General features: G+C 42.7%; 1 protein-coding gene across 9 annotated transcripts in view; it reads right to left on the bottom strand.

Moving 5' to 3' along the window:
- Positions 1-210: 210 nt before the first annotated feature.
- The window catches only part of LOC131693630 (NAD kinase-like), a 140770-nt gene continuing 120750 nt past the window's right edge, over positions 211-20230 (bottom strand). For all 9 annotated transcript variants that reach the window (XM_058981599.1, XM_058981600.1, XM_058981592.1 and 6 more), the window contains 3 exons: positions 19966-20223; positions 19821-19903; positions 211-1181 (listed from right to left, as the gene is read on the bottom strand). In XM_058981599.1, the coding sequence (XP_058837582.1) occupies positions 971-1181; positions 19821-19903; positions 19966-20223 (552 nt within the window). In that variant the 3' untranslated portion in view covers positions 211-970. The remainder of the gene's footprint in view (positions 1182-19820; positions 19904-19965; positions 20224-20230) is intronic.

Raw genomic sequence — 20230 nt, 5'->3', positions numbered from 1 at the left:
ACTTAACCTTTACACCCTATTTTGCAAAAGGAAAATATATTTATATTGTTGGGTAAAAGTAAATGGATATAATTTTCGAGCTTTTAATGTTCAAAATAAATAGACAAATCTTTTGGTTCAGAAAATATCACGTAATAGAAGTAATCCTCGGAACTGGTCTTCCAAACGCAATATGCGTAATGAATTTCGAAAACAAAATGAACACCTAACTTGGTTTGGTAAACTTTTTTTATTAAATATTTTATATAAAGTTTGAAAAGATCAACTTTTCCTAACAGCTAAAATTTTAACAATCGATCTTTATTTGCTTTTGTTCGTTCCTTGCACTCAATACTCGACTGCTTGTGTGCAGTGCCTGCAACAACTGTAAAAATGGTTATCTTAAACTAAAATACGAAAAAAAAATTAACCTAATCGCCTAAAAAGCTCATTTCTTTCACAAACACATCGTCAATCGGTACTCATTACAAAGTTCAATTGCCTCTTAGAAAAATAAAACTAAACGGTTGTTTATTCCCAAGCACCTTATTCCGTTTCATTCTCATCAACGTAAATAAGCTACTCAAACTCTACATAAACCCACCCCAACACAACCAGACCACTATGACAAACATCGGTACATATCAAAGACTCCCTTGATTTGTAAAACGACTTTCCCGTTTCGATTTAAATATGCAACATACCTATAACTAGCCTGTACTTAAGCTTTATGACCACAATCTTTATTACCGTTCTGTAGCTGCTGATTTGTGTGATTATGAGACTGCCTCTACTCAAATTATAATTGGTAACTCAAAGTGAAACTCGAAGAAAGACTTCACTCAAGATTGTATGCATATTTAAAAAATAACTTTCGACTCCATTGAGTATCATTCCTACGAACGACTGCTTCACCGGTTACGCCTTCGCACGGTGCCTTTTAACAGCGGCTGTAGCTGTAGCATCAGTGCATCACCAAACGCAATCTCATCTAACTTTCTAGATTCTCCATACCGCGATCGATCTCCTCCAGGGCGCTATCCTCGGTGCCGGAACCGGTCAAATCGGACAGCTCGTCCAAGCATTTTTGCCGCTTGCGAACGTTCCAGTGAAGACACTCGGCCAGTGAATCGAACCAATCGGCAATCTGATCCTGAGCGCATATACTTGGCACCGGGTAGATGGAGGTTGTCACGTGCAGACTGAAACGGGATAAATGTGTGTTTTAATATTATTTTTTAATAGTTAAGGGGTTTCGGTCATATACGACGGACTTCATCAAGGCAGCATAGAAAAAATTCAAGAAATTCGAAAAATCTGGTCATTATATTTAAGTTACTAAACCATTCATTATATTTAAGTAATAGCAATAGTAAGCAGTCAAAATGGTTAAATGGTGAACACTTCCTAGTGCTACTAAAATCAGAGAGTTTGAGTAACCATGGTCGTTGGTAGATATTTGGCGCAGGTAAAATTAATGTGGAGTGTTGGTCTACAAAGAAACCTCACAGCGTAGTCCTCGGATCTTAAAAATAAAAAGCGCAAATCACAAATTAGGAAGGAAGCACATATCGGAACAATCGTCAGTTACGCGACGAAAAAAGACTGCGGCTGCAAATTTTGATAAGCTTCAAACACGCTACTTCAGAGTCATTGCACTGCCAGAGCATTGCTTGGTATGGAAAAAAGGGCCACCAAATGACTACAATCTACCACAGCGGTGGTACACAGTGGGACTAATCCAAAAAAGTGGGACAAAACCTATTTGAAGCCTTAGATGTCATTTTAGAGCCAGCATTTCTTCATAGGGTAGGTGTCTTCAGCAAAGTTGTAGAATATTATGTTTTGAATAACTTTGTCTAGGATACCACAGACATCAGACCTCACTTTTGAGGCGAAATCGTTGTTTTTTTGTAAATATGACCTAAAATCAGTTTTTCGACTTTTCCATGCCAAAAACCTTAATTGATTAATTTATTATGTTCTACAGGTATCACTAAAATACAACTTTTTATTGAACTAATAGCGTAAAATCAATATTTTGACTTCTACAACTATTTTTCATTAAAATGAAAGGAACAGGATATAGTTGGGCGCATAGTTTTGGTGACCATTCATGTACGACCGTTTATAAGATAAAATGTGTTCATATTATTTTTAATTTATACACCTTGCTTTTAAAATATCTAAGGCCTCAAGTGGGGTAGATGCTCCCTTATTCATCTCATTAGTAGCACACTGATAGAATATATTCGTAAATCAATAGGAATTAGATTCGTACAGAAAATTTTCATAAAATATACGAATTTTTCGTACATATAATGAATCGTTCGTAGTTCTATTGAAACACTTTAATTATTTATTAGGAGTTTTTCGTGAAAACCACTAAACGACTTTCGTTGGCTTATTACGAAGCAGCTTCATTCGGCAAACGAATTGTTCGCTGATATATATCATTGTAATATTTACGAGCACCATTCGTCAAACCGTCAACGTCAAAAGAGCTTCAATATGGAGTCATTGTTGCTATACGTCAGATGATTGTTGATCATCACGACGGTCTCGGTCTAATTATTGAGTAGCCCTATCCATGTCCGCCGGTTTCAGGAAGATTTCCTGAACCTCTTTCGCTTGATCCAGAATCCGGAGCAGTACGGATTCAGTTGAGCCATCGCGAACTGCTCGTTGGTTTTGAATGAAGACGTTTGAGTTTTTCTCTGCAGGAGCAAAGTCAAAACAATATGCTATTAAATACGAAAGCTTTTCTAACATGAATGAAATGCATTCGTACGACCAACGAAGTCGTTCGTAATATACACAAACATTTATTGAAATAAACGAATCATTTTGTTTCATTCATGAAAAATAATGTCGTTATCAACGATAACATTCGTGCCATGTACACTAAATAAGTAAAATTTACGAAAACTTTTATTCCTCAAACGTCCATTTCTTCACACCACAATCTTTCTAATCCTCTATAGAGGTGAGCAAGTTGAAAAATCGATTTTGCCAGATCGATGCTTTTGTTTAAAAAAAACTCGTTGTTGCCAAACATCGATCCTAAAAGATCGATTGAAAAAATAGTATGCTAATTATACGAAAACTTTTCTAAGATGAACGAAATGAATTTGTGCGACCAACCAACGTTCGTAATATACATACACGTTTATTAAAATAAACGAAACATTTCGTTTCATTCACGAAATATAATGTTGTTATCAACGATAACATTCGTGCAATGTGCACTGATTAAGTAAAATTTACGAAAGCATTCGTTCATCAAGCGGCCATTTCTTCACACCACAATCTTTCTAGTCCTCAATAGTGATGAGCTGGTTGAAAGAGAATCGAATTTGCCAGATCGATCCCTTTAATTAAAAAAAATCGGTGCTGTCAAACATCGATCCTAAAAGATCGAATGCGACCAACGAAGTCGTTTGTAATATAAACGTTTATTAAAATAAACGTTTATTACAATAAACGAAACATTTCGTTTCATTCACGAAAAATAATGTCGTTTTCAACGATTACATTCGTGCAGTGTAAATTAAATAAGTAAAATTTACGAAAACTTTCGTTCATCACGCGGCCATTTCTTCGTGCCACAATAAAATCGATTTGTCTAAAACGATTTTTTTAAAAAAAATCAAAAAAAAAATTAAAAAAATCGATATTGTCAAAGACCGATCCCAAAAGATCGACTTAAAACAATAAGAGGCTAATATATACGAAAACCTTTCTAAAATAAACGTAACAAATTCGTGCCACCAACGTAATATACACAAACGCTTATTAAAATAAACAAAACATTTCGTTTCATTCACGAAAAATAATGTCATTATCAACGATAATATTCGTGCTGTGTACATTAAATGTGTAAAATTTACGAAAGCTTTCGTTCACCAAGCAGGAATTCTTGTTCATGAAATGAACGAAACCTACTATTTACAATGCACGAAAATACTTCGTTGCAGAAAACAACGAATGAATTCGTGCATTGCATGATCGATTTCATTATATTTACGAATTTATATTATCAGTGCATGTTTGCGAAAAAGTTTGTTTATTCTGCTATATCGACGCTGTTGTGCTATCTTATGACCAACGCCTTTCTGGGGTAAACTGAGTTAGATATGCCACATTACTTGTCTAAAAAATCTCTACAAAGTGACGTTTACAGAATTTTGACATTTTGCTTGGTTACTGAGAAACGTGCTGAGAAATTCTTAATTTTTTGCTTCAAATGACTGTTTCTGGGGATTGGCTCAAAATATCTTAATGTATAAGACGTTTTTATATGTAAAACTATCTGAGAAACACAATAGCATAGTTATTTTCAAAACAAAAATGCACGAACTGTGAGAAAAATGCAATTTAAGTTTTAAACTGGATATATAGCATATTTGGCAACCCTGTAACAAAAAATAGCTATTTTTCTAGATTCCCTGACTCATTTTCTTCAAAATGCATCTCACCGATTGTTTATAGATCAAATGAAGCCAAATATATGAATAAAAGTTAATAATTGATGATTTTTTTCTATGGAAAATTTTCCATGCACGATTATGACACCCCATACAAATTTTGTCATCAATACACACCTATGACACGTGTGAGCGTGACTTTAGTTTACATTTATAGTAAAAACTCGCAACAAAATCAACTGATATTCGTAATATTTGAGAGAATAATACAGAATAGATAGAAGCATCAATTTTCTTTGACTTGTTTATACCAATACCATTAATAAGTTTCAAGATATTCAATCTCAAACTTTAAAAATCGTTTTTCTCGAAATATGCAAAATGGCGCTTGTCATAAGATAGCACAACAGCGACGATATATCCTCTCTAGTGCAATGAAAAACATTTACACAAGCTCAGTTACACGAATCAATGCGATTTCGAGTTGAATGATTGAATATTTTACGAAACATTTCTCAAAAGAAATTCGTCAAGCTTTCATTAAAACAACAAGTCACTCACTGTTTACACAAAACTCCTGGTTGCCAAAACTAGCAGACAAACAACTTGGTAAACCGTGCAGCCAAATTCACTGTTTTTCTATCGCGTATCTTTATATTTAAAACATCTTTGGGGGAAACGTCTAATGTCACCCACTGAGAAATCACAAACAATTGATTGAAAACCGTCCTACACGGGTCTCATTATGGAACGGTTGACCAACAGAAAACCACAATAAAACATACTGTTATAGAGGGAGAACGACGTAAACAAGTCGAAATCAGTGCGGCCAAACAAACCAACATGGAAAATGATCAACATTGTGATAGATTTCCATTTCATACAACATTGGATAAATTTGGCTTAATAAGTTATCAATCAAAATTTTTCCATGAAATTAGTAGTAATGATTAAATAAAGTTTGGATGCATATTACTATGTGAATTATCGACATGCTGTTTTAAATATTTGTCGAAAAACAACAATCGCATATAACACTTTAGCAATATTGTGCGTGCTTTAGTGTGTGTGTAATTAGACTTTTGAGATGAATTTAGTAAAAAAAACAAATCAAAATTAAGAAAAAAAATTCATCATATCATTTTCTTAATATAAACAAACTATTTAAAAATTCTGAAGTGAGTGATTTATTCGGGATTTAGTAACGAATTGTTCTGTGAGTCAGTAAAAGTGATTTAACTTTGGATTGTTGTGCAATTAAGTAAAAGTTTTCGGTATGTATTGCGAAGATTGGGCTAGTAGCGATGAAGAAATTTGTCCCATCGCTAATTTTAAGGTAAGAAATGAGTGTTTTATTGCTAAAATTTTAGTTAAGCTCCAAAAAATTTTTATGGCTTTTGAAATGGTTGTAAAGTCGTGTTGTTGTATTTTTTGTTTAAAGTTGAGCAATCAGGAAATAAGATGAATAGAGGGGAGTAGAGCCATGTCAAGTGATCCTCGAATTTTTCGCAAAATCACCGATTTTCATGAGATATATTTTATTGTATAGGGGTTATGGTGAATAGCTTTTGGTATAAATATTTCGTTAAAACTTCTTTTCTTCTTTGAGATATTAACCCTTAAACTTTATTGCATGACAAAATTGTAAATTTCATATCCCAAAAACTACTGAAGATAATTGAATGAATTTTTGTACACTTATAAAATAATATCTACACTATTCCATAAAAATAATTATACTGTATAATTGTCTGAATAACGGTACTCTGCATCTCCTTAAAAATTTCAATTGTGTTTTATCTTGTGTTCTTCACGCTAAAAAACTTCAAAGAGTACGTCAAATTACGCGTCAATATTTCACCTTCAATAATCTGTATTGATAATTTATCATTAAATGATAATTTTAATTTTTTGTTCCTATCGAGAGTTATGGATAATTTTGTAACAGTGCGCTCTCTGAACGCACGGCTCACTTTGATGCAACCCGCGAGAACTTACATATTAGCAACGCCGCATGTCTCAACGTCAGAATGCGCATCGCTTTGGAAAAGCGTAACTCTTGTTCAAAATTGCCATCTCTGATATAAGAGCAAAAAGACAAGCTTTTCTTTACGGATTATTAAAGGTGAATGTTTTCCGAGTAACTTGCATGGCTTTTAGTGTTATTTTTTCAGGAGTTTTCTGTCATTCAATGTCTCGAACCGGCACACTCAGATATTGGCAGCCGCTGTGTCCACTTGAGCATTGGGCATGTTTGAATCTGCATGGACATGACTTTTTTTTTGCAAATTGACATATTTCACCACTTTTTATCTGTTCTGTCTTCAGATCGTACCAATCACTCGGAGTGATCGGTTGAGTTTATCTTTTTCTCGTTCTGGCCCGTGATTGCCTGGAAAATAAGTGCTCGGCCTACGCCTCCCGGATCTTTCTTTCAATCTCGGCCTCAGCCATCCGGCTCCAATCGTATTTCGCTACCCCAGCGATAGTTCACGCGAGTGCAGTGTTAATTCTCCCGATCAGTAGTGCGAATATCAAGTGCATCGAAAGTCGCTTCCCTACGGGTCCGTCCCACCCCAAGGGGCCGCGGAGCCGCCAAAGGGTCACTCCCGACCCAATTTAGCAAAATTCCAAGCTTACTACGGCATTTCCGCGAGAAAATTGGACATCGAAAGTTGTACCAGGTAACAGGAGCGCAGACTCACAAGTAGGTAAACAACTCGCGCCACCACCGAAACTTCAATCTCAAATCGATAAACGCGACCGTGCCTCCACCAAACCAAATATTCAAACTAAGTGAAAAACTTGCGTCTCCACCAAATCGAATTTTCAAACCTAGTGAAAAACTTGCGCCCCCATTAAATTGCCGACCGTCGGCGATTTGTATGAGTGTGTAGCAGCGAACCCTCGAGTCGAACCGGTGCTCGTGTGTGTAGTGACTTGTACGAGAGTTTTGTGACGAATCCCACCAACAATAACAAAATGCCGCGCCCCCCTCCCCCCGATTGGGGCGGGGAACCACCCCTTAGTCGATCTCTCCCCGGCTACATGAACTCCGGGGACGTAATTGACCAACAGACCCTACTATTAAGAGCAATCGACGAGCCAGGAAACACGGAACAACGTCTCCCCGCCGATCCCTTCCTTATCCTGAAATCGGTACAGGCAGTGCTTGAGACTGACCCCAGAAACCTGGTGAGCGCAACAAAAGAGGCAAAGGGATACAGATACGTATTGAGAACCCGATCCAAGAAAACCTATATAGCACTACAGAAAATGAACCAGCTCATAGGCGGCCAAAAGGTGGAGATCATCCCCCACCCAACACTCAACATAGTACAAGGCGTTATCTACGATCCCGACACAAAAGACGTAGAAGAAGCTAGACTTCTGGAAGAGCTGAAGACTCAGGGGGTCACAAACGTTCGGAGAATTACAAAAATGGTCGACAAAAAACCGACCAACACACCACTGGTTATCCTATCATTCTCTGGTTCTATCCTTCCGGAGCACGTGTATATTGGTCTACTGCGCACCAGTATTCGCCCGTACTACCCACTGCCGATGATGTGCTTCAAGTGCGGGCACTTCGGGCACGGCAGTCGATTCTGCCCCAACCCCGCCGTCTGCCTGAACTGCAGCCAACAACACGAAACATCAAAGGAAAACCCCTGTGTCAACACAAGCCTCTGTATCAACTGCGGACAAGGACACTCGACACGTAGCCGGGAGTGTCCCAAATTCATTGAGGAGGAAATGATCACCAAAGCAAAAATCGACAACAACATCACCTACCCCGAAGCCAGAGCCCTAATAACCAAACGATCGCAAATCCCAACCTATGCCAGTACCATCAAAGGAAACACCAAGGACGACGAAAAGGACACAATCATAGCCCAGCTACAAAAAGAACTAGCAACCCTGAAGGAAAGCAAAGCTCAAAGCGCGGAAGACAATAAAGACCAGGTAATCAATATTCTTAAGGAACACTGTGCCAAGCAGGCCAAACAGCTGCAAGCAGCCTCCGCCGAAATAGCCAAACTCCGACAAGCTGTAACCGAGCTCTACAAACATCAGTCCGCTCACCCCTCGGAGAACACCAACGAAAACGCTTTTACGGGAACGAAAGCCAAAAAGGGCAAGTTTATTGAACCAACCTCCGTAGCGGGTACCTCTATCGGCCCATTCAGCCTGTCCGAACCTAGAAGATCCAATCGCCAAAAAGAAAAAGACTCCCGAAAAAGTGGCACTGATAAATCCAGAAGCCCCAACTCCAAAGCAACTCCCGACATGACTCTGCTAACACCCAACAATGACTCCGCAATGTCTTGGTCCCGCTCCAGCTCAACAGCATCACTGAATAACCTAAATCAGGTACCCTCATCGGACCCTGACAACCCATTCACCATCTCGGAATAAACACAACAGCTCGCAAACGCCTAACCCGGCAGTCAGCAAACAACAAAAGCAATCAAATTCAACAGCCTAAACAAAACAAACAGCCCTCCCGCGTCGACCCCGACCGGGGACGTTCCGGGTCCTCCCGATGCACCCCCGGCGGCTGTTGACGCGGGCCCGGGTTTTACCCAGGCAAGTACTTTTAGACTAAATGCAACAGCAAACAACCGACTGCCCCTAAACCCTTCCAGCCAACACCTACCAGACGGCACCCGGCCGTCAATCATCGAAACCCTGAACTACAATCACTCGCCCGACACGCCAACACAATCAATAGCACACAAAGAACTCAACAACTTGGACTCCACCCCCAAAAGCCTAGACCACAGCAACATCAACCGTTATCCCCGCCACCCAAGCCCTATAGCCGGATGCTCGTGGCACCCAGTACGGTTTCACCACGGGAACAGCGATTCGAACGAGCCGCAACGGAACATCAATACCTGTTCCACTAGTTCGTCAGCAGAATCCGTTTGTTTGGATTCACACCAGATCAGCAATAACAACAAAAACGCACACATCAAAAAAGCCCCCCTCCTCGCGCCGCCCCCGACTCGGGAGGTGCCGGAAACATCCGATGAGTCCCCGACGGTTGCCGGCGCGGGGAACCCGGGGCTTCCTCGGAACGCCAGCGTTACCAAAGAAAGCAACAGACTTCAATCCACCTACAACGCAACTTGCTCACCGTGCATCAAAAAAGCCCACCTCCCCGCGCCGCCCCCGACTCGGGAAGTGCCGGAGACATCCGAAGAGTCCCCGACGGTTGCCGGCGCGGGGAACCCGGGTCCCTCCCGGGTAAGTTCCCACCATACTATAACTCAACAGATCCCAATTGCTGTCGCCTCTACCCTTTCCACAAAAGCACAAACAGGCCAAACGCTCCCTATAAGCAAAACACCGGCGGTCCCCCCACCGCCCGTTCTACCAACTTCGACAAGGCCCAGCAGCCGACCGGCGAGGAATCGTGGTCCCAACCATAGCTCTGACCCTCTACCCGTACGAACAAACTACACCTTGGCCATTCAGTGGAACACCAACGGCCTGAGAACAAACCTAGGTGACCTCCAACACATGATTGCTCGCTCAGCGCCCATCTGTCTCGCTATTCAAGAGACACACATAAAAGGTGGTACGGATCCATCACCGTGGTTCGGGCACCGTTACACCTGGGATTCAGCTAAAGGATCGAACCTCTACCAGACGGTCGGCCTAGGAACCAGAGCTGACCTTCCGTCCGAGCTGGTAAAACTGGACACCGACCTGATCGTCGTCGCCAGAAAGATCAATTTTCCCATAAAATGCACGGTGGCATCCATATACATCCCCCAAGAAGTAAAAGACGTCGGAAACAAATTGCGGAATCTGTTCAAGCAACTGCAGACCCCGTTCATACTAATGGGTGACTTCAACGCGCATCACACAGTGTGGGGATCAAAAAGGTGTTGCCATCGCGGCAACGCCATTATCGACGCAGTTGAAGATAGCGATGCTGTGATGCTAAACGATGGCAGTATAACCTTTCTCCGGGGCCGATCCACATCCGCCATAGACTTAACTATATGCTCTAGCTCCATCGCCGGAGCCTGCGGATGGTCGGTCCTAGCCGACATCGGGAACAGTGATCATCTTCCTATCACAATCTCTCATGGTCGATTGCCCCCATTAACGTCGCGACGCCGCCGTTGGATCTACGATCGAGCGGATTGGCCCACCTACGAAGACAACATTTCGGATGCCCTCGATCGAGACCGCAATTACTCCCCAGAGGAACTCGTAGAAGTTATGACTCAGGCCGCAAAATCATGCATCCCGCGAACTAGCGGAGCACCACCAAACCGGTCGGTTCACTGGTGGAACCCAGAAGTAGCGAAGGCAATCAAAGAACGACGAAAAGCTCTTCGAGCTCTTAAAAATACTCCCCCTGACCATCATCAATGGGATGAGCGATCGGCGGTTTTTCGACATTTTAGGAATCAGGCCAGACAAGCCATCGCGAAAGCCAAGGAGGCCAGCTGGACAGCCTTCCTGGGCGGGATAAGTTCCGAATCGTCGACCGCGGAACTGTGGAGAAGGGTAAATGCCCTTAGTGGCAAAAGAAGACAAAACGGTTTTGCACTATCGCTCAATGGTACCACGACAGTTGAACCTTCCGAAATTGCAAACGAAATCGGGAAGCACTTCGCATTGATCTCGGGGGACTCTTCCCTCCCACCCTCCTTTCTCAAAACGAAGACGGCCACAGAAGCTACTCCTACAATCTTCACGCCAGATGCGAGTCAAAATTACAACGTACCTTTCTCTGGGGTGGAACTTGCCACTGCACTAAGCACAGCAAAAGGCAACTCTGCCGGACTCGACGATGTCGGTTATCCCCTGTTAAGACATCTACCTCCAGTTGCCAAACGAGCGCTACTAGACGGTTTCAACAGGATCTGGGGAGGCGAGCCTCTACCAGACAACTGGAGAACCGCCCTCATGATCCCCATCCCGAAGAAATGCGAAGGAACCAGAAGCCCGAATGACTTCCGACCCATCAGTCTCCTCCCCTGCATTGGGAAAACGATGGAAAAAATGGTGAACAGACGCCTGTTAACCCTCCTCGAGGAACAAGATCTTCTTGATCGTCGGCAGTTCGCTTTCCGAAAGGGACTCGGTACAAGCGTTCATTTAGGCTGCCTCGGCGAAATTTTAAGCGACGCCATAGCCAACGACCTTCATGCGGACATTGCCATCCTTGATCTCGCCAAGGCATACAACACTGTATGGCGCGAAGGAGTGCTTCGCCAGCTGCATCAATGGGGCATCCGCGGAAACCTCGGCTGCTTCATAAAACAATACCTTAGTAACCGAAGCTTCAGGGTGGGTATCGGAGGAAACCAATCGGACCTATTTTGGGAGGCAAACGGGGTACCCCAAGGATCGGCGCTGGCAGTTACACTATTCCTAGTCAGCATGAACTCCCTCTTTGCCACGCTCCCGAAAGGCATATTCGTATTCATCTACGCAGACGACGTGATTCTTGTAGCGATCGGGAAAACGACCGGCCGCACCAGATTGAAGCTGCAGGCTGCCGTAAACGCCGTTGGTCGGTGGGCCAACTCGGTCGGTTTCAGCATCTCCGCCCCAAAATGCGCTATTTCACACTGTTGCAACTCTTACCACTTAGCCACCGACCGGCCGGTCAAACTCGCTGGAACAGTAATACCATTCCGTAAAGAGCCAAAAATCCTTGGCGTGATAATCGACCGTAAGATGACTTTCCTTCCACACTTTCGACGGGTGAAAAAGGATTGCGAAAGCAGGAAACGTCTTGTCCGCACCATTAGCTCGAGACACCCAAGGTGGAACAGGCAAAGCGCACTTAACATCAGCCAGGCCCTCATCCACAGTCGTCTGTTCTATGGCCTTGAAATAACCAGTCGTAACTGGGAGGGTTTAATCGATACCCTCGCACCGCTGTATCACGGAGCAATCAGATCAGCCTCAAACCTGCTGCCAAGCACCCCCGCCGAAGCTGCCTGCGTCGAAACCGGCGTCCTTCCCTGTCGGTGGGCAGTGGCAGTAGCCGTTCTAAGACGAGCCATGGGGTTCCTAGAAAAAACATCGGGTGATGAATGCCATCTACTACAGACAGCTAAGAGCATACACACCATGTTTGCCAATGCCCCTCTTCCCACAGTCGCCCAGCTACATCGGGTCAACAACCGCGCCTGGCACGAGCGCGGTCCAAACATAGACATCAGTCTGGCTGTATCCACCAGAGCAGGAGATCCTCCCCGGGCTACCAGAGCCAAATTCCTACAGATGGTCGAACAAAAATACTCAAACCATCTGCACATCTACACCGACGGCTCGAAACTTGGCGAGGGGGTGGGCGCGGGTGTGAGCGGAATCGGAGCGGGCCTCGCCCGTCGTTTACTCTCCGGGTGTTCCGTGTTCTCCGCGGAAGCCGCCGCCATCGTCATTGCGGTTACCAACAAACCTGAAGACACACCCACAGTGATCTTCTCCGATTCCCTCTCAGTCATCAAAGCGCTGGAATCAGGGGAGTCCAAGCACCCCTATGTCCAAGCCATAGAACAATCCTGTGACTCATTAACTACCATATGCTGGGTACCCGGACACAGCGGAATCCGCGGTAACGAGGATGCTGACCACTTGGCTGCGCTCGGCCGACGCTCTCACGCCCTGTTCTCTAATGAGGTACCGTCATCCGACATCATCAGGGAATTCAAGGCGAAGACCTCTGAGCACTTCATCACTCACTGGAGGACTCTCCGAGGCTACCCTCAAAAGGTAAAGGGAGACCTCGAAAAGTGGACAGACCGCGAAAACCGAGTTGAACAAAGAGCGCTATCCCGCCTCCGCGTGGGACATACGAGGCTCACCCATGCCCACACCATTACCCGCGTCGACCCTCCAATATGCACATCTTGCAGCACTAGACTCACGGTGGAGCATCTACTAATAAACTGCAGGGAGTTCGACAACCTACGACGACATCACAACTTGCCCTCCTCGATTCGAGAAACACTGGCAAACGACCCAGTGCACGAAGAGGCACTACTTGCCTTCCTGAAAGATGCCAATCTTCTCGAATCTATCTAAGACAGACCGCGAACCGGCCAACTTCACACCATCCTCTACTGCAACCACTACCACTACTGCTCAGCGGGCCCTCCGCCACACCCGGACCGGGTGCCGGGGCGGTTCTCCCGCGCCCCTTCCACAACCGCAATCCGTCAGACCAACTACTACCACCGCCCAGCGGGCCCTCCGCCACACCCGGACCGGGTGCTGGGGAGGTTCTCCCGCGGCCCTTCTACAACTGCAATCCGTCAGCACTATTACTACCACCGCCCTGCGGGCCCTCCGCCACACTCGGACCGGGTGCAGGGGAGGTTCTCCCGCGGCCCTTCTACAATGGCAACCCGTCAGCCCAACTACCACCACCGCCCAGCGGGCCCTCCGCCACACCCGGACCGGGTGCTGGGGAGGTTCTCCCGCGGCCCTTCCACAACCGCAATCCGTCAGCCCAGCTACTACCACCGCCCAGCGGGCCCTGCGCCACACCCGGACCGGGTGCCGGGGAGGTTCCCCCGCGGCCCCTCTACAACTGCAATCCGTCAGCACTATTACTACCACCGCCCTGCGGGCCCGCCGCCACACTCGGACCGGGTGCTGGGGAGGTTCTCCCGCGGCCCTTCTACAATGGCAACCCGTCAGCCCAACTACTACCACCGCCCAGCAGGCCCTCCACCACCGCCCGGACCGGGTGCTGGGGAGGTTTTCCCGCGGCTCTCCTACAACCGCAATCTGCCAGCCCAATTACTACCACCGTCCAGCGGGCCCTCCGCCACACTCGGACCGGGTGCTGGGGAGGTTCTCCCGCGGCCCTTCTACAATGGCAACCCGTCAGCCCAACTAGCACCACCGCCCAGCGGGCCCTCCGCCACCGCCCGGACCGGGTGCTGGGGAGGTTCTCCCGCGGCCCTTCTACAATGGCAACCCGTCAGCCCAACTACCACCACCGCTCAGCGGGCCCTCCGCCACCGCCCGGACCGGGTGCTGGGGAGGTTCTCCCGCGGCCCTTCTACAATGGCAACCCGTCAGCCCAACTACTACCACCGCCCAGCGGGCCCTCCACCACCGTCCGGACCGGGTGCTGGGGAGGTTCTCCCGCGGCCCCTCTACCATCGAAATCCGTCAGCCCAACTACTACTACCGCCCAGCGGGTGCTAGGGAGGTCTCTCGACTAACCGCAAATAAACAAGTCACCCACCACCATCGTTCAGTGGGTCCACTGACATACCAAAACCGGGCGCTGGGGAGGCTCTCCCGCGGCCCTGGCAAGCTGTCTTCATTCCGGAGCTCAACACCTCATCAATCCAATAGCCAATCGATCTCAAAGAAGAAAAACCAAATCAATGAAATGTATCACAACTATCTCCTTTCTTATGGCGAATGACCCTGTGTGGTTAAAGCCCAATAAATAATAATAATAATAATAACTGTTCTGTCTAGGTGGTAGCACGGTATATTTGCTCGAAAAAAAAACATTGAATTGTTTTTATATTACCAATATGGGTCGACCAAACGAATGTTGCATTCCGTTAAAAAGCAGCGATGGTTTTGAAATAAAGACCGATGATGATGATATCTTACTAGGACTTGGACAACCACCAATGAGCAGAATTATCAGAAGCAATAGGAATAAAGCAAAACGCCAATATCAATGCGATTGGAAAACAGATTTAAAGTAAACTTTTTTCATAAGACACATCGTTGTATATAAGTAAGATCACTTAGTGAGCATAAAAACGAGTAAATGATGTCATCATAAGATGTTCCATTTTCCTAAAAAACATAGACGTACTTTGACTAATAGTGTTTTCGTTTTTCCCTGCTGCTACACCGGTGTAGTGCAAAAAAAGAGATAGACACCCAAGTTTGAATGAGTGTAGCACCGACTACACTGGTGTTGTGCGCTGTCAAACACCAAAATATCATAACAAAAGTGTCTTTGAAGTTGGCAATGACATAAGCGTATTACATAAGTTAAGTTCCGGTTATTTGCGATACAGTTTAATTTCTAGTAACGTTAAATTTTAATAAACAAAAAGTATTCATTAAACAACTATTGTTTTTGTTGTGCATTTCGGTAAAAAAATCTAATAGTATCTCAAAACATCCGGAAAACATTCACCTTTGATAATCCGTATAGAAAAGTTTGCTCTTCTGCACCAATCTAGAGATGTGATGTCATTTATTCATGCGATGCACACTTCCAACGCGATGCGCATTCTGACGTTGAGACATGCGGCGTTGCCAATATGTAAGCTCTCGCGGGTTGCATCAAAGTGAGCCGTGCGTTCAAAGAGCGCACTGTTACAAAATCATCCATAACTCTCGATAGGAACAAAAATGATAAATTATCAATACAGATTATTGAAGGTAAAAAATTGACGCGTAATTTGACGTACTTTTTGAAGTTTTTTAGCGTGAAGAACATAAGATAAAACACAATTGAAATTTTTAAATAGATGCAGAGTACCGTTATTCAGTCAATTATACAGTATAATTATTTTTATGGAATAGTGTAAATATCATTCCCTAAGTGTACAAAAATTCATTCAATTATCTACAGTAGTTTTTGAGATATGAAATTTACAATTTTATCATGCAATAAAGTTTAAGGGTTAATATCTCAAAGAAAAAAAGGAGTTTTAACGAAATATTTATACCAAAAGCTATTCACCATCCATCCCTATACAATAAAATATATCTCATGAAAATCGGTGATTTTGCGAAAAATTCGAGGATCACTTGACATGGCTTTACTCAGGGGCTGAAATGAATTAGGCATCAACCCTAGTTGGTTTGCTATGATAGTCCTGCGTGAGCTCCGCGGCTATATCTGCCAAACTCTAGTTTTAGGTGGTTCAAAAATAGAAATAGAGCAATATATGGTCATTTTCACTTTGTCCAATTTGAAAAATGAGAAATTCAGGGCGTTTCCAAGAATGCTGAAACAGCTTGTTGTGGAAAATTTTATGCATTCCCCCTCTTGATACATGCTGCTTGAGAAGAATCTTTTCCAGATCTTTCGAATCTCCACAAGACTGAGCAAAAAGAAAGTAGTATCTGACAACCTTTCTTACATAGGTGGTTGCCGAAGCAACACGGTTTATTTTTCTGATCCATTCAGCAAAAGTAGGCTGATCTGTTCAGCAAAGATATGCAGAACGATCGACTCCACAGTGCGGGCTCTGTTAAGGTTGCACAGAGAATGCGCAAAATTCGCAAACGAAAAAAGCAGTTTTTTTCCACACCGTATGTCAGATCTTCATAAAAATCAATCAGCGTATGTAGAATGTTGTTACAGTACTGCTGATTGATTTTTATGAAGATCTGACATAAGGCGTGGAAAAAAACTGCTTTTTTCGTTTGCGAATTTTGCGCATTCTCTGTGCAACCTTAAGGAAGCACATGCTGTCGTGATAAAATATTCAGCTCTTCCGCGAGAATTGAAACTTCATTTTTCAATTAAAGTTTAAACTTTGCAATAATCTGCAAAATCTTTGGATTGAGTGTTTTGGGTTGATTGATGAATAAACAATTTGAACTATTTAATAAAATGCAAAGGTGCACCGTGTCAACCTGAACATGTCAACCAGAACATTTGACAAAATTTTAATGACATCAGGTACATATGGATTTTGTAATGCCGAACAATCGTTGAAATTTTATCAATTTATTCTTTGCAAGGCCTAACTTGGTATTTACAGATTGCACCATATTTGTTGATTCACATTGAAAAAGGTTTTTAACCGTTAAAACAAGTTTTACATATCAAACAATGTAACAGTAGCAGCGATGAACACTTTCCGTTCGATTTGGGAAAAAAATTAGTTTCAAAAAGGGAATGTTTTAACCCATTCATGCCCATGTTGTTTGTGGACAACAACCTTTTTAAACAGCTATAACTTTTGAATAAGGCAAAATTTGCTCACAAAAACAAGGCTAATAAATGTGACTATTGCCTTTCATTTGAGGATTAATAGTTTCAAGGACCAGCTCTAGAACTGAAGTTTTTGCAATTAGTCTGATTGGATTCCGATGGAGCAGTGCTACCAGGAACAGTTAACGTTGAGGACGGAAAATGAATTTTTCATATATCTTCGTTATGTTGCAATATTATTGAAAGTTGATAAAAGTTATCAATTTAGACTGTCTTTGGCTACATTTTCCACGCAATTGGACTATTGTAAATATTCTAGGAGAATTGTATTAAGCATTGGAAGAGCAGCTTCTAGCACTGCGAGGGAAGCACCTACCTTTATGAAAAAAGGCTTCTCGTGTTTCTTGACCGCACCGTTTTTAGGAAAAATAGTTTTGAAACCCTACATGCGCGAGAAAAAAGTTGGGCATGAAAGGGTTAAGGTTCAAAGTGTACATAACGCTCTCACGGTGTTCCTAAAACCGTTATTAACAAAAAATTACCATAAATTTGTCATACGGCAATCGAAAGGTACAGTATCCAAGCATCTTCTCAGTGAATTTCAAAATGATCCATCGAGAGATTCGAGAGAAATTGCAATTTGAAGTTTTATGACACGTTTCATAAGGCTACCAGCAAACACCCACGGGTTTGGTCCTATCTCTATAAACAAAAAAATATTTGTCTTCTTATTTAGCACAGGTCATTCGAAAGATATACTAATCAAGTATATCCCCTGCAAGTTTGAAAATATTTCATTGACGGAATCGAAATTTATAACGGTTTGGATGTGATATGCGGTCATAAATGGGTTTTCTACCAGACTTCAGGCGTGAATCCATGCTTGTTTATTGACTATTTAGAACGTTTATACGTGTCGCGGTTTTTAAAGGAAAACCTTACCATTTAATTACATAAATATAATGGACAAAAGGTGTTATTTATATGGTGCACTGAAAAAATATGAAAATAGGGTTGTCTACCAAACGTTAAATATAATGTGTAAATTAAAAAAAATGGATGAAAGTTGGAATGTTTACTTCAAAAGGCCTCATCTCAATGGTTTGTTGACCGATTCTAATTATTTTTTCATTATTGAACAAGTAGACGTTTCATCGTTAATTTTCATTAAGAAGAATATAAAATAGAATTGCCTACTTCAAACAATAGACAACATAATTATCCTCAACTATATGTATTATCACTATCACTGATTTGTAGTTTGCGTTCGTTGCATTCAACTAATGTATAGAAATTGATAGGTCGTCGTTTTGAATATAAAAATATTCACTAAATAGTGATAATACATATAGTTGAGGATAATTATTTGGTCTATTGTTTGAAGTAGACAATTCTATTTTATATTCTTCTTAATGAAAATTAACGATGAAACGTCTACCTGTTCAATAATGAAAAAATAATTAGAATCGGTCAACAAACCATTGAGATATGGCCTTTTGAAGTAAACATTCCAACTTTCATTCATTTTTTTTTAATTTGCACATTATATTTAACGTTTGGTAGACAACCCTATTTTCATATTTTTCAGTGCACCATATAAATAACACCTTTTGTACATTATATTTATGTAATTAAATTGTAAGGTTTCCCTTAAAAACCGCGACACGTATAAACGATCTAAATAGTCAATGGACAAACATGGCTTCATCCTTGAAGTCTGGTAGAAAACCCATCTATGACCGCATATCACATCCAAACCGTTATAAATTTCGATTCCGTCAATGAAATATTTTCAAACTTGCAGGGGATATACTTGATTAGTATATCTTTCGAATGCCATGTACTAAATAAGTAGACAAATATTTTTTGTTCATAGAGATAGGACCAAACCCGTGGGTGTTTGCTGGTAGCCTTATGAAACGTGTCATAAAACTTCAAATGCAATTTCTCTCGAATCTCTCGATGGATCATTTTGAAATTCACTGAGAAGATGCTTGGATACTGTATCTTTCGAATGCCGTATGACAAATTTATGGTCATTTTTTATTAATAACGGTTTTAGGAACACCGTGGCTCTCGTTTTGAAAATATTGAAGGGACACCCAGTATAATAAAGTATGACGTAAGTACTACGTCAATAAATAGCTGAGTTTGATCCCAAAGTTGGTGTTCATTCGCCAGAAACTGTCTTCATGTTGAGAGGTTGAGAACATCAAACTAGACTAGACAAAAGATTTTCCGCAGCAATTCAGTAGCATCGAAGTTCTCAAGAAAAAAAGAAATAAATTCTTAGCTACACGAGATTCACTGAGCTGCTACAGCCTTCTTCTCTGAATAAGTTCAACAGGTTTGTCAGATTAATTGAGATCGCTGCTAAATGAAATCTTCAACAGTTACGATATATACATTCATGATGTTTATACTCTCCTAATTGAATTTAAACCATTATATAATGAGATGACTTTTTTGAAAAATTTATACTTGACATCACTCACCTATCACCATGAAGCAATTCTTGACGGTTCCTGCCGTCAAATGAGACCCACGAACTATTCCGACTGTCTGGCGAAAGTGCAATCTAAAAATAAACAAGGAACAAATTCATTGCACATAACCAAAGAATCGTGCAGAGAATTATACCTTCAACTCCACACCGGCTGGCAGTACAATTGGTCGGAAACTGAGTGAATGCGGACAAATCGGCGTCACGAGGATAGCCGGAACCGAGGGATGGATCATAGACGCTCCCGCAGCCGCTGAGTACGCCGTACTACCGGTCGGAGTTGAAACTATCAACCCATCGCCCTGCACAGAAGTGATGTGTTTTCCGTCCAGAAACAGATCTATGTTACTCAGGTATGACGACAAACCGCGGTCGATGACGACTTCGTTGAGGACCTGCAGA

The sequence above is a fragment of the Topomyia yanbarensis genome, chromosome 3, assembly GCF_030247195.1.
Source record: "Topomyia yanbarensis strain Yona2022 chromosome 3, ASM3024719v1, whole genome shotgun sequence".
Classification (NCBI taxonomy): Eukaryota; Metazoa; Arthropoda; class Insecta; order Diptera; family Culicidae; genus Topomyia; species Topomyia yanbarensis.
Note: the sequence above shows the minus strand (reverse complement) of the source record. Positions and strands in the feature narration are given on the sequence as shown.